Source organism: Tubulanus polymorphus, chromosome 2, assembly GCF_964204645.1.
Source record: "Tubulanus polymorphus chromosome 2, tnTubPoly1.2, whole genome shotgun sequence".
Lineage (NCBI taxonomy): Eukaryota > Metazoa > Nemertea > Palaeonemertea > Tubulaniformes > Tubulanidae > Tubulanus > Tubulanus polymorphus.
In genome coordinates, this window is record NC_134026.1 from 3,721,941 (window position 1) to 3,737,941 (window position 16,001).

The 16,001-nt window shown below is 37.7% G+C and overlaps 1 protein-coding gene across 1 annotated transcript; it reads left to right on the top strand.

The window, feature by feature from the left end:
• The first annotated feature begins 6,921 nt into the window (after positions 1 to 6,921).
• Positions 6,922 to 15,637, top strand: LOC141900640 (PHD finger protein 12-like). Its single transcript, XM_074787623.1, has 13 exons — positions 6,922 to 7,274; positions 7,699 to 7,883; positions 8,919 to 9,271; positions 9,477 to 9,591; positions 9,946 to 10,078; positions 10,164 to 10,334; positions 10,454 to 10,582; positions 10,910 to 11,456; positions 11,657 to 11,749; positions 11,858 to 12,151; positions 12,541 to 12,623; positions 12,758 to 13,000; positions 13,454 to 15,637. The coding sequence occupies exons 1-13, from the start codon at positions 7,227 to 7,229 to the stop codon at positions 13,688 to 13,690; spliced, it is 2,631 nt and encodes an 876-aa protein (XP_074643724.1). The 5' UTR covers positions 6,922 to 7,226; the 3' UTR covers positions 13,691 to 15,637.
• Positions 15,638 to 16,001: the final 364 nt, after the last annotated feature.

Here is a 16,001-nt window from a genome sequence, read left to right on the forward strand (position 1 = left end):
TTCGTCATACGATCTGGCTGAAATTTTGAACTAGATGCTTTTGGAAGATTGACATATCTAAGAGGATGTCATTAAACGCATGATTCAATATTGTGATGAATGATATAATGTTATCTATCCGAGATAAATATATATATATATATATATATATATATGTAGTTTTTATCGCTATAGTTAATATGTGTATTTGTTTTCTTCAAGTGTGGTTTGACTTTTATATTTCATAGGGTATTCACCTATGAAGGGGATTCGAACACATAGTGACAGTAGACCAGCTGAATCAGCATAAAACATGGGGAACATCTCCCAGTATTTATCAGATTGAGGGGTCGATGTTAAGGGGGCCAAGTCGCTCTACAACTGACAATTACGACTAGAAGCAACTAACTGCACCGTACTACCAATCAGCAGCGACCGATTTCTTGCCAGTTGTGGTGATACAAAATGCCTAATATTTTACACGACTGGTTAGTCAGCAGCTACTTGCCTGAAAGGTGCACGCGCCTTCTATATTCGAAACCCTTGCAGCATTCTTAGGGGAAGGTTCAATGTACTGACTTAATTATAGTAATCTATAGTCAACGTCTATAGACGATGTCATTTACGAACAGATATTACTTTCATATTTATTACATTCACAAGGATACCGTACCTGCTGCCGATGACTAAACAATGCCGTGTGACAAGATATTATTCATGATACGCAAATTGTACGGAAGCGAAGCCAACACATTAACAGGAAGGCGACGTAGGGAACGGCAAAATGCGAGACAATAATGATATTAAAAACGCTGAAATTGAAATCTTTGTATCCGATGGTGATAGCTGATAATGTACGTTCTGACTCCTGTCAACGTCTTAATCGCATCGCTTATATCCTCAATATCGGCGCTAAATTGGTATTTTGAATGCGAAGGCAGGCGTTAACAGCAGTCATCTAGTCTATCGTGGATGCTTCATCGGAAATCATCTCTAAAACAATGATATCGAATACGAATTTATGATCGCACGATAAAACGCCGGTTTGTAAGGAATGGGCACCACGTCGTAAAAAAAAACGTGCTCGTCTAATTTCTTAGCAGGTTTCAAATCATCAAATTAAGAATGCGAAATATCCGTCCAGTTTCAAATACCAACTGCATTACGCAGCGGGGAGTGCAGGGCTTAATGGCGAAATAAAAAAACGCATTCACAAAACGGTTCTGTAAATTTTCATTTCAGCATCGTTCTAATTTTTCGAAGATTCAAACTTTTATGTTGTACGAAAATGACAAAGCTGTCATTACACCATTATTTTCATTGGCGAAAAACATAAATTTCAAAACTTCGCTGAGAGCTATAACTAGGACATTGAGACAATGGTTACGCGGTATAATTTCTAACCTAAGGTGCCGAGAAAGTGTAATTTGCCGCGCGATTTACAAATTCTAGTTTATAGTTATGTCTAATAAATCAAAATGAACACAAAAACAACATGCTAATTGGACGTCGCCACCAGGCAAATTATGGGTTGAGGTATACACGACACTTTTGCGGAGAAAATAACGGAATAGCCCCGAGGGCGGATTCACCTGATGGCTGAATACTTTGGACTGTGGTAGGATGGACTATACCTGCAATTTCGTCCACACCATCCGGTAATGCCGGAAATCCCATAACGCCGCAAAACCTCAGGCGGCAACCCGTAATAAAACAGTTGGTTAATAACTTCATTCAGACGCTGATTTCCACTTTCAAACGATTATCATAAAAACTTGTAAAACCCAACCGAGCCAAAGGCTAAATGATAATATTTGTTTTTAGACGTGGACATAAATCATCGAGATGGGGCCGCGACAGTCATTATAAACACATTGATTACCCTGGTCAATCTCTATTTACATTTCAAATCCGTCAGTAGAACCGAGTCCATAGGATTGGGACACATCTGTCAAGCTTTCGAACACAGTTTTTCTTCGTTTTAAGGTGGTTGATGCCTGCAGTATAGTATCAGGATCTGGTTATACTTTTTGTCTGACATGGACAGACATTCATTTATCCTCAAAAGAACATCGGGGAAAATCATTGGTTATTGGCTTAGGCTGTGCTAGGCTGTGTTAGGCTGTGCTAGTTCCACATTTTGGCGACCCGATATTTGGCCATGGCATCCAAAGACGTCACAGCCAATTTTCGACCTTAATCGGGACTTCGAGCCTGGGTCCAGAAGGACGATAAAGTTATTTTTTAAGACTTATTTATAATCGATACCAAAAAGGTCCTGAACCAAAGATTAAGACTATTTCTTAAGATTGGAGCCACGGTACTTTCGCGCCCAGCCAGATGGAAAGGTAAATCTTTCAAGGCTGATGGTCAAAGTCGGTTCCTAAAATGCATGTCTGACCAGATCAATGAGCAAACCATATAAATCTAGCAATTAATAGGATCAGTGAAGAGGAGGACCCGATTAAGATCAGACGATTACAAACATTAAAATGGGATCTCAAGTTTTGTGTCTCCAGAAGAATTATGAATCACGGATAAATGAGAAAAAGATAGCGATATATGTTCACGGTAGATTACACAGCCGGTCGAGGTGGTCATTGAGTCGCATCAACATTCAATAAACCCCGAGCAAATGATGCGACCAATCACGGCGAAAATCGATGACATTAGTCAGTCTGTCGCAGTGGCATCATACATCATACGATTTGATCGCGATGTATCGAGATGTACCGAGCAGATTGTGATAATGATGATCGCGTCCAAGCACCGGAACTAACACCAATTACAGCGGAGCTGGGTAAAACAAAGGCCATAATCGAAGATAAAATCATAATTCATGAAGCGTTCACTAGGGGTCACTGGTGTACTCGGGCCATTCGGGGGCAATTCATAAAATCCAGTGAATTCCTGGTTGGTTTAAAAATGAACGCATAAGAATAAGCACAAATGTGTTATATATTCTTATGGGAAATATAACGATATTCATTGAACAGTTAAGAATGCAAAATCATTGTTTAGTGGACAAGGCTTGCAAAATCTGTTCATTTTCTGACAATTTCGGGGCTTATCTAAACCCCATCATCAGAGAAACTAAGATGATATGATAATGTTAATGATACTTGTGAGATCTGAGATTAATATCAGTCCACCATTGGCTACCTTTTTCAGATGTAGTCTTAAACTCATGAATTTATCTTATAGAAAATGGGAAACATCTTATGCATAGTCCTTGAAATAGTAAGGTCAGGAGCTTCCGCTTATCGACAGTTGAAATTTGTCGTACCGAGTAAAACGGCATCCAAAATTCGATGAACATGTATTTCATATTCTTTTGATCCCATACGGAAAGCTATCACCGAAGTGTTACTTTGCTTTTGGGCACTTCGAAGAAAAAATCATCACAAGAAATCAATAACATGAAAATGTACTATAATTATCAGTTTATACCTCGAAGGGTGTGTTGTCGATTTCATCAGTCTCAGAAAGTTTTTACGCATAAATATCAACGATAATCAAAACTTTTCCTGGACATCAATAAGCGATCGATGGAAATCGTAAAGTGAACTCATAAAAGTTCAAAGTTCCATTTGCTATCATACAGTTATACTCGAAATTCAAAATCGACAGACTAGAAACAATCGACACAATGCATTAACGATGAGAGTTTTATTGGGTTCTTTGTGATGGAATATCTAAGTGTTGTCTCCATCATGTTAGGTGTGGCACTTGATGATAGACAACAAGCATTTCCAATTTGGCCTTAAAGTATAAAATACACTTTTCAAATATCATTAAGCCAACACATTCGATTTTGGCGGGGCTGTTTTTCTAGTTAATTTGATCGTATGTATTCATTTAGTTGCTATTTCAAGTTTACTTTTGCGTCAAACACCAGCTAACACGTAGCACGCATTCCCGAGAATAGCTGCGAGCTAAACTTTCTCAGCGGCTACCGGCTACGAAATAGAAAGTTTTTTTCTAATTCTGTCAGTCATTTAAGACATTCGAAACCTTTTCTGACTTTTCGCCATGCCACGTGTTAACGCTTAATAAGCCGTAGTAACTTTCGTTATGCACTAACGCGGTGACAAACTGTACAATTATGGAAACGACTCAATAGATTTCAGAGATGCTGTGACCCAAGTTGGCTTATTACCGATATGTGATGTTACGATGACTGCGGGCAGTACGCGCGCAAAAGGCACGAAACCTAACGAAAATACGGCTAACTTGCCTCGAATACCCGTGCAGTAGTTCTTTTATGCTACCAAATACGAAATATCAGTTGGAACCTAATTTGCCGTAGGTTTTACAGAATCAAGCCAATGGGTTCATATATTATTGATATTTCAATAGCTGCAGTGTTTTGATTTCATCAGTATTCTTTAAACGTCGTCAGATCTTTTTCAGTAGTTTGCCCGCCCTGAGGCTGTACGTCTCTTCATTATATATTGAATTACGTTTCGCTGAATGAAACTCAAATGCCTGCCTTTATTCCAGTAAATATTCATTAATATACGAATCATATAAAAAGAACAATACGTCGTTCGTTCTCGAATATAATACGAAAACGATGACGTCGGTAACATTATCCGATAGATGTATTATTGCACTGAACGAATTGATTACATTCAACTGAACACAAAATGTAACTAAATATCACTCCCGCAATATTTCCAAACCGCATCTAATGATCAAAACCTCACTTGTTTTTTTTTTTAGTGGTGTTCGGGGCAAATAAAAAGATGTCTATCTTTTTTAGTGAATCTATCTGAATTTCACCCTTCTAACGACGATGAGTACTTTTGAACAACACGTAGTCTCGCTTATACCATGGGCACAGGGGCGGAATTGTGAGACTTATAGGCCTACAGGGCCATCAAATCTTTTTGAGGGCCTTTTTTGGCATCAACAAAGAAAATTGGTGCATTTCAGATTCTATTTTGGACATCAAAGTATCCTTTTGGGATGTGGCAAGCTCTTCGATCTAGCCCCTTGATCGGCCCCTGTGGACTCAATTTCCATGATTATACATAAAATATATACATACAATTAGGTCACTTTATCAAAAACGTAGGACATGTAATCAAATTTACAATAGAAAAACTGCACCTTTTGGCAGAAAAATTACGACCCAGGTGATAGTCATAAAACATTACCAACATCCAACTATATTATTAACAAACACAATTGTATTGACTTATAATCCAGATGGCGATAATACTGTCACAAACACCATGATAAATGACATATTACCTTTCTCAGCCAGGTTCAGTATTTTTTTCTCCCCCAGAATCAACTTTTGTCATTGTGATATTCATCAAATTCTTTGACTTCCAAGTCCATCGTGGTTATTTGAAATGCACGATATTAGTCATCCTTGTTTACTTAGATTTATATTTTCGGAGTACAATTTTGTGAAATATGTATTATCGTAGATTAAATACGTTATCATCATGGACTATATCAATTTCACACTAATAGCTGAATCTGTTTGCTCCCAAGAAGAGTTAGTTATAAGCATTGCGCGAGACCAAAAATATCTAGGACTTACTTATTGCAGGTCCTAGGTAGGTGGAATATTTTCAAACTCAGTGGCAATGCTTCTCGTCGATTCATCGGCCTACTGAAAATTTATTGTAGACCCATTTACCATTTTAACCATCAGGGAGAAAAGACATACTAGTTCTCCGTAAAGATGAAAGAGGCAGCACCTCCAAGGAGGAGGACGTGTTAGACAAATTGTGTTCGCAATACAACGGCTTAGTGTTGCAAACCAACGTCAGATGGCAACACATCCTAGTATTTTGAAACTGATATATCAAAAACGCTAAATTTTCAATCAAATTCATTACTGTCAACAGAAATATTGGAAAATCGATTTTTCACGTCATTTCACAGTAATTTGCTGTCACCTGACGACCTATATAGCCCTAAATGCAAAGAAAACGTTATCTAAGAATTATTCTTAAAAGGCACCGCAACACCACGGTATCAATGTTTTACCACAAAAATACGTCAATTGGAAATGATATACGACTAAAATATGATGACCTCTAAAAATCAATGCCCTTTACCCACGAAAACTTCTCAATCACCGTGCCTGACTGACCGTGTCCACCGGCCAAAAAGCAAAATTTATGGAAAAGAATACTAAACGTACATGATTGGTGAATGGAAACCAAACAATTTCTTAAAGGAGGTGATTGTTTACTTTCAACTATTCTTTGCAGTGATAACGCGCTGCCCGTGCGGCGGGTGGATGGCCGTGTCTCCAAACTTTCGCCGGTTGGTCCCCTAACCTCTATCTCTAAACCTAACCCTTGTGACCCTCTGGATACAGTTATCACGATTCAAAAAGCCGCCATTTTTATCGACGACGTAGACCCTTTGGGACAGCGAGAGGGTTCGAACCCGAATCCAAGCATGTGCAAGTTCTATGATCCAAGCATGTGCAACGTTTTGGCCACTTAGCATTCGGGTTCGAACCCCAAAGATATCGTTCCAAAAATATGGAATAATTGTTTACGAAAATCAACAAAATCGTCAAAGGTAAGAATATATCAGAATGTCAGAAGAATGTGTATAGCGTGGACGATGCCATTTTTCATTAAAAAATGACAAGGTGAGTGAGCCGCTTCGAAAAGTGGTACCGTCACGTAGCGACATCTTTAGTATTATTTTGAACGCACTAAATCAGTTGAATAATGAGATCATTTTAATATCAAATTAATTAATTTGTAATTCATCGGGAATAAGTAGCAAAAATGCTCAGTAGCTAACTATAGATTTTAATTTTTGTCCCGCAAGCGTTTGACAGATGCACCGTCAGCTAGCGACATCTCCAGGGGATTTCTGAAATCGCAAAGCTATTGCGCCTGCGCAGAGCCGAGTTCAAGGAAAGAGCGCATGCGCAATGGGACATCCGACATTTTGCGCCAAGACGAATCGAGCAAATTTACGAGATTTTCATTTCGTATTTTGCTAATTTCTACTCCAACCTTTACCCGTATCGCCCTGAAATCGCTTGCAAACGTTCACGAGTTGATCGTAGAACAGATCGGTGTACGTTTCACGGCAATCGGTCTCAAAACTTCGCCGAAAATTGCTCGGAACGCGACGTCTTCGATTTTTTGTCCAACTCTCGGTCGTCATTTTAATATTTACTCTAGTTCGGTAAAAATGGCCGAACGTTTTTGTTTTTGTTGATCGTTGTGTTGTGTGAGCGTAGACGAATCACAGACATGGCTGCAGTAGAGTACGACCTCGACACGTCTGGGGGGTTGATGGAGGTAAGAAATGATTTTATTTCATAGAATCCCCAAAATCAAATGAACGAGTGAGTGCCCAAAGACTACGTATGGCAGCCATGATGAATAATTGCATGCTATTATCAAGACATTGGTCTTGTCTCCTTGGCTCGGTGGATAAGGTGCTTGGCTCACAATCGAGAGGTTGTGGGTTCGAATCCTAGTGCAAACTATGTTATTCAGGAAGGATGTACATCAGTGCCCAACTCGCCCACAAACAGCAATAAAACTTGTATTAACAAGAGTTAAGCAGTAACTGATTGGGTACCAAATAATTTCGTATCATGGCATGACACTTCTTGTCCTCATCATCTTCTTAATAACAGTATATTTCATAACATGTTTCTACGGCAATGCCTATCTTATCTTAATGAACTTTGAGAGATTGTTGATTTTGTTATTTCAGCAAATTCAAAAGTTAGTTGCACCCCCTCAGTCAGATAACACTCGTAAGACCCAAAAGAGGAGGCGTAATGACCGTGAACGTCGTCATGGCAGGGCTATCAACAATGACTTCTGTTTTAGCTGTAAGGAAGGTGGAGATTTATTATGTTGCGATCGATGCCCGGCATCTTTTCATTTTCATTGCCAGTAAGTTTTCCTCTAAACGGTAGCAGGTCAACTCGTTCCCTAGTGCGGACAACTTACCTTTACATTTTGACAAGCTGTTCATCTCGTCCACTTAAAACACTTATTTTTCCCATCGAGTATTTCAATCAATGGTATGTTTGCAATGATTCCTATTTCACATAAAAGTCCATGGGACATGAGATACATACACACGATAGAAGAAATTTTTTGACTGCTGTGAATATAAACTATTTATTAGTACAGTATTATGAAATTTTAAATTCAGCTAGATGCTGTATTATATCGAGAAACTAACACAGGATAAAAGTTGGTAACAGTTAGGTATATTAAAAGTTGCAAAGAGGTACAAGTTTAGGTATATTAAAAGTTGAAAAGAGGTACAAGTTGACCGGGTAAAAGATCTTCCAAACTGATAAGGCACTGTTTATTGGTGAATTGTAAAAAATGAAATATCCATGAAGAATTGGAGACTGGTATTGATTGCAGGTGCTGAAAGTTAAATAATGTGCTACCGTGTTTATTGATACCATATGCCTGTTATAATAACACTCATCTTAATACCGGGCTGGTAGCATGGCATATTCCCTTATTATGCTTCCAATCTATTGCCTTATCTATGTGGAACTCTTCAGAGATTCGGAAAATTGATGATCTGAACTGATTTTAACACGCAGTCAGAAATCTGCTTTTCTATAATAAATCATATGGACTAAAGATGCAGTTTCACTTACACCCAAAAACATCTGGTGACCATCTTTTAATTGAAGCTAAATGAATTAACAGATTATTATTATCATGGTTGGTCTCGAGTTTAGCGTAATTTAAGTTACAGGAGATGAATTAATCGTAACCCAACTGGGAACCTATTTGTTAAATTTGAAGGAAGTTAAGGATTTGCGAGATGATGAAAAATTGATTTCGCATGCAATATGAAATTAAATTCTATTCGATGGAATCAGGGTTTTATATTTTCAGCATTCATTCGTCGCAGTTGGTCGACGTTTGATAAAAAGGAAAATGTTTTTCTGATTTTAGCGATCCTCCGCTGGACGAGGATGACGTGCCGGCCGGTGAGTGGATTTGTCATCGATGTCGCGTGACGGAGGAACTTCTTCCTGGAATCCTCGAACGTAAACGCGAAGAGAAAGAAGACGATTCGTCGTCGACGTGCAGCTCGCAGAGCGGACAACGCAGCGTGTCGGGTCGGACGTCGCGACAAAACAAATACGCACGTTATTACCTGACGCCGTTCGAATTGATGGAATTAGAGCGTACCGAAGAACAGCCCCCCGACGATCCGTTAACCACATTGATCAAAGCGGCGAAATTTGTGAATCCGGAACAATTTCAACTTCCGATCGATTTGGGATGCAGCGCGCAAATTCCAGGTAAGATACAACTTTGTTGATACCAGGTACAGAACTACATTTATGTATACATAGAGGATTTGTCTGAGAAAGATTGAAATTGTTTAGTTTTTTGTAGAATTTTAGGATTAGTGCTTACTTTTCAGATAAAATCCTGAAAGAGCTAAAAGAAAAGTGCTTGATAAACTTTTTCGGTCGTAACTCCAGAATTTGAATTGTATTTCAGGAACGAGCAAAAGGCGACTGAGGGATAACGGACGTAATCCACCGAAGAAAATGGCACATGAACTCGACAATGGCATTGTGCCTTTGCCAGCAAAAATATGTTTTGTTTGTAACTTGTAAGTAATGTACCTAACTGATAAACGCATTGTTTTTTTTATAAAAATGTTCGAGATACCTAGAGGGCCAACTCTACCTGATTTTCAAGAAAAAGCCTTGAAAATCTGTTATTCTGTCCCGGATTAGTCCATCCTTTATTATAGGATCGCAAATAAATCAGCATCCCTCTGATATATCTCTGGTCACTTGATTAGAAGCTTATTTCTTTTTTTGAAATTCATAGGATGGCAGCTCTGCTAATTCTTTTATCTGAACACAGCAATAAGTTACAAACCTAAGTTTATTTATAAAAAAGTATATCTCTATTTACCAGTCATCTAGATTTGATCTTTTTGCTGTTATTTTGATTGTAGAAGTTGTCGAAAGAACCCACTTTTACAATGTGATTATTGTCCATTGCTGTTTCACTTGGATTGTCTCGATCCACCCTTAACGTCAATGCCTACAGGGCGATGGATGTGTCCGAACCATCCTGAAAACTTCGTGGTACGTAATTCTTTGATAAAATGTTCTCATTTTGTCTTTCTTACTCGCTGTAGCCTTAAAACAACTTCATCCCTTCATTCTTTAGGATCAAAAGTTACTGAAGTCCGTAAGTTTAACGGAGCGCGTACAGATTTGGGATAAGTTCAGCGGTCCGGTCGATCAACACGTCGTGAAAGTCTCGTTCCTTAAAAACCTACATCGCGAGCATCCTCCGTTTAAAATCAAAAAAATTCATCCCGGTCGAAAATCTATTCCGGTAATTATATCCAAAATCGAATTCATGACATTCGTAATTATACTAGTATGTCATTTTGACCTGAGTTCATGATTCAAGATCAAATCTTTAATACTTTTCGATGTTGCCTTTTTTCTCAGGTGCCAAATTCAATAAAAGAACAGTATAAGAACCGAACGGCGTTGATGTGTCGAGCTAAACCTCTTCCTCAGCAGTTCAACTATACACGCAGCAATTCTGTTCAACCGACCCAAGAGGAACAAGATGAGGTAACTTTGAATAGATAGAAATGAAAATAACCTATAACTTTAATATAGTATCAGAAATGTTCAATTTTATTTGACATAATCCTTTAAGTTAACGACTACCTTTGAAATGCTGTAAATTATTTATTGATCAAACAGGATGGGAAAAGTTGGGAATTTTGTAGTAAAAAAAAAGTCAGGGAAATTTGTTGAGATTACTAGATCACATGAAATCAAAGTTTCTATGCGTAACGCATTTGTGTTCATTGATTGGATTCTTAGCAGATCAAGTCAGGGAAAAAGCAAGTTAAAGGTGGCCACCATGTCAAATTTCTGTTTTGTTTTATACAGTGGTTATCTAGTGTGGTGGCGCTACAGACCGGCATCAGTCAACATTTGGCGCAGAAAAGATTAAAATCGGAAAAATCAGCGGATCTAACGTCGCAAATCGGAAAACCGACGGCGTCAGTTTTACCGCAAATAAAACAGGATACGTTGTCGGAATCGACGGATAAAATTACAGATGATAAACCGGTAGTTACAAACGGACCGACTGAACCTCTCCCGGGAACGTCATTCGACGATAAAAATAAAGACTTATACAACGCGTCTAGTAGTATATGTAGCGGCGGTGTTTTATCGGGACCTTCGAACGGCGATGTGGTGGATAGCAGCTCAATAATCAGTTCGGATTTAGTAGTGAAACAACTACGGACAGATATCAGCGGAAAATCGGCTATGAACGTCGTAAAACCGTTAACTTTAACGCTGGCGGCCTCGAATTCGTCTAGCAATAGTAAATCGGTGCCTGTTACTCAACAACAGTTAAAACACACATCGACATCAACGCAGAGTAAACAACAACAGGTTCAATCAGCGACAACTAGTACATCACAAGGTAAGATATTTAGTTCGACAGAAATTGCAGGTTTTTCAAATGTGTTCAAAGTCTAATCAGCACCAGGAGAATATACGACTCAGAAGAATTCTCATTTGATTACAAAACGATGACATGTTTTTCTTTTAAACCTTGATGATTATCCACATGTGTTCTTACCTAATCCTGCAGAAACTGATGATGAAATCTTTATTTTTCAGCAAATAAAATCACTGCAGCAGGAACGCTCAGTTCATCTCCAGCCATTATAAATCTCAATAATACTCTACAGACATGCATTGAAGGAAACTCAGGTCGGTCCACGTGACAATTGACCACAAATCTCGTTACCAACAGTACTTAAACAGCTTTTTGACCTAAATTTGCTAATGAATTTGATATAAATTTCGCTACGTTTTCAGATACAGAACTGAGTAAACTGGATGAACGTTTAGTACAGATTTTAGCGTGGCAGCGTTTACAGCAGCTGTTACCGCAAAAGCAACCGTGCAGCAATACGTCGACGTCTACTACAACTACGAGTAGCACTACGACGAGTAATTCGACGAGTACATCGAGTAAAAAGGGAGGAACGTTGAACGGAATATTGTCTACTTCGTCGTCGATGGAAGTGCAAGCAAGAGCTTTACTTTGTCCCCTCACCGGCAAAGGTTCTTCTATTCCTATGCCTTATAGGATGCTGAATATAGGAACTGGTGAGTTCACAATGATTCTGTTTCGTGAAAAATAAATATTCTGAATTTCAAATTGAGACGTTTGTCGAGAGTAGACTCTAATATCTTACGTACCTTGGTTAGTATGACGACCGAATATATCGTGTCAATTATTCAAAAACTTGTTTTTCGAGGAGTTGGTTCCATATTTTTGGTTGAAATTCTACTCTTTAAGTTGACAATTGAAAGTTGAAGTAAGGGCTATCTGAGGAAATCTGGAGTAAAAAATAATCAAGGAAAAGGGTCCGGACATTTGTAAAAACGGATTAGGTTCTTGATTCTAGACCCAACACTGTTGATTATCATTGCATTGTTCGTGATGAAAATATTTGATGGTTTCGTTTGTTAGTGGTATATCGTGTATATTTCAGGTGGTGATATGGATGTTTGTTTGGTTAATTACGGTCACTGTAACTTTGTCTCATCGAAACATGCTTGTATATTCTATGACGAGGTAAAATACACCCGCTGATTTGACAGTCCACATAAATCGCCACCATCTGAATATTGATTCTAGGATAATGGGAGGGTGGTATTAAGCAATGTTGTCCCGATAATCTGAATATTCAATATCGTTTCCGATTTTAGACGACTCGACATTTCGAGTTGCTGAACTACAGCGAACACGGCACTACGGTCGATAACGTGTTGTACTCGTGTGATTTCTCGGAGAAACCGATTTTACAGCCGCAGCCGACGCAACTCGTCTCGAACGTGCGGAAAATCATCGCGAAAGGTAAAGCGAAGGCAGCGGCGGCCGCTGCGGCTAAACAAGCCGAGAAAAAACCAGACATCGACGAGCGACTTACCATGAGTGCTTCGGCTACAAGGGTAAGATTAATTTGTGTTTTTGTTTTGAGTCTCTTCGATCAATCATCACTGGAAAATAGGAATGTTTGAAATATCTTTGAAATTCTCGCATTTGATAAACCACTGCAGGGTTCCTATGGGTCCTTAGATTCCTTGAAAACCCTCAAATTCAGAAAATCTTAGCTTCCCTATAATCCCCCTTAAATTCAGATAATTGCCTCTGTAATTCTAATGCATATAGTCAATTGACAAATGCATAATATTATTTTTCATAGCTTTTATTATGAGATTCTGCTGTTAATTCAGTATAACAGGTGTGGTGCTGATGAAAATTATGAAAAGCTGGACCCCTACAATTTTGAAAATATACCCTAAAAATCAGATTTGACTGATCTTGGAACCCTGCAATAAATGTGTGTAATTTTGTAATTACATTTTTAATGAGAAATCAATCTTTCGTCTTGTTTTCATCAGATTCATAGAACATGTAATTGTAAGGCGAGTAGCAGTAGTTTAATCGGTGGATCAGGAGCTGGTTGGGAAGGAACGGCATTATTACACCATGGCAGCTATATCAAAGTGGGATGTATACAATTTGTATTCAGTATTGTCGAACAAGCGCCCAAAGATCTTGAAAATATCAACGCACAACAAAATGAAGGTTTCGCCGTTTTGAAATCGCAATTACGAAACGCGCCAGGCTCTCCGTGATTCGTCTGCGGACAAATTCAATATAAGAATGAAATGAGAGTGATGGAGAGAAGACGGTCGCATTTATGAAGATGACTTACAAGACGGAATGCCTTCTGTCAGGGTAAAAAGGAATACTGTATTCAGTGACTTGTGTAAAAAAACAATAACGTCTCAAAACGAAAAAAACATTTTAGCAGCTATTTTCTACGGTTACCGTGATTTGTATGTACATGTAATATGTAACTATGTGCTACTGTAGTCTTATACTAAAAACACTGCCATTTGAATACAATATAACTATTGTGTAATAAAAAGATACACTGATTTTACACAGGGAAAATGTTAACTTATTTTCACTCTTTACAATGTTGTTTATCGTTTGAATGAATCATGGTCTGGTTTTATAGACTGAGGTTCATTAACCCTATATATTTAAGGTCTAAGTATTGGTTCTAACAGACTAAAAAAAGTCTATAAAACTGGACCCTAGGGGTTGGTTCCAGGGTCGAAGAATAATTATTGATAGGCTTGAATCTTAAAGATTTGTTGGATTTGGATTAATGTGATCAAAATTTACTTTGCCTAGTCTTAGGTCTTTTCTGTGGAATTGTGCCTGGGGCTGGAAATGTAAAAATCTGTCTTGTCACAACTAAGAGGATACCAAATACAGATTGTTTTATGTACACTGATGATATCATTGATATTTGCAGTATCATGTGGGTATGCTTGAAGATCATTAGTCATGAATATGTTGGTTCTTCCATATCTGTTTAATTCGATGAAAATTGTCTTTATCTGTCTCCTGGTTGTTGATTTGAGAAATAGAATTTTACCCACACGCCTGCTGCTGCCCCCATATGAAAAGAATAACTTTCATAAAATTCAAATAACTGCAACAGTGATGATCTCTTTTGAAGATGAAGTTATTATTTACCCTTGTATATGATGTTATAAGATATGGTGCATTTTCTGACACAACTCGCTCGAGAGACAGCCAATCATTCGATTGTATCGAAAATGTGTATTTTTGATTGTATTCAATAGTTAGAATACTCAAGTAAAATTCTTGGTTGGTTTAGAAATTTTCACACCTCGAGTAAATGCATAATATTTGTCTAACTTACGTTTAATTCATTCTAGAAGCAAAGAAATTAATCGAGCTATGATAATTACCGGTTGTAGATTGTCAAATTATCAAGGTACACCATAGATATGGTAGACTCCATCTTACTCGTTTTAATGACTACTTTCACCGATTTGAGAAGTAGCAGGGAAATTGAACGTCTTTCCAAAATTCGCAGACTTCCGCGTCGATTTGCACAATTCTGGGTTAAGATTTGACTAGGGTCGAATTATTGAATATGAACTAATTAAGAAAAGAAAAATCTTAACACGCAAGCAGAACTGGGTCGAGTTAGGGAGTAAGGGGAGTCTGGTATACAGGTGATTATTTGATTAGCTTACCGATTTTTCAGTGATTCAATTGCAGATATCTCGGACTGATAATAATGTCGCGATTGGCATTGTTTAAGTGTATATAGATATATATATATATAAAAATCAGGTTGTTTATATGTACATTGATTTGTGAATATGTAAATGATTTTAATCTGTGAATTTTTTGTTGACAGTTTATTACGAATCTTGTTGAAACGCTGTGCAATCTTTTTTAGTTTCGATTTTCAATTTGTAGTATTTTGTTTTTCGTTTGAAGTTCATTCGTGCTAACTACTAGCTAGAATTTATTTTTTTGGCCTTGTGTCAATGCCAAGATGAGTAAATCAACATTAGTAATTTTGGGCATTTTAGAAAAAGGATTGGAAGATGTTAATCAAGTGCACGGCATGATGAAAAAAGACAATTAGAAAAAAAATATGTGATTGAATTTTTAGTAAAACAAACCACCTATGATGCATTGTAAATAGAAGATGGAAAATGATGTGTACAGTTACGAATTAGAAAAATGAAGAGTTTTTAGTGTTTATTTTGTTAAGACATTATTTAATGTCCCATTAACTAATGTAATGAATATATGATAATAAAAACATTGTCTATATATAGCATTTGTATGGCTTTGAAATTGTTCTCTTCACAAGTTCACCAGGGAATACATGTAGTAACAATCTGGTTTTATTTTTCCAAAATTACAAGAAATTTAAAAATAAATTTTTTATGGTCATTTGAAGTATCACCGGGTAGATTCCTATCCGGTTATTTGGGATGTACTGGTCAACCCCCAGTAATGTGCCCTCTAAAAAGTCTGAATTAGACTACCCTGATAGGGGCAAGAAAAGCTCCTTCCTTGTTAAATGTTCTGTTGAAGGTCCAC

Bases quoted from the DNA above. Each gene is read 5' to 3' on its own strand.
- LOC141900640 (XM_074787623.1), top strand. From the start codon at position 7,227: ATGGCTGCAGTAGAGTACGACCTCGACACGTCTGGGGGGTTGATGGAG. The intron at 10,583-10,909 runs GTAACTTTGAAT...TGTTTTATACAG, and splicing joins CCCAAGAGGAACAAGATGAG to TGGTTATCTAGTGTGGTGGC. The intron at 11,457-11,656 runs GTAAGATATTTA...TTTATTTTTCAG, and splicing joins GACAACTAGTACATCACAAG to CAAATAAAATCACTGCAGCA.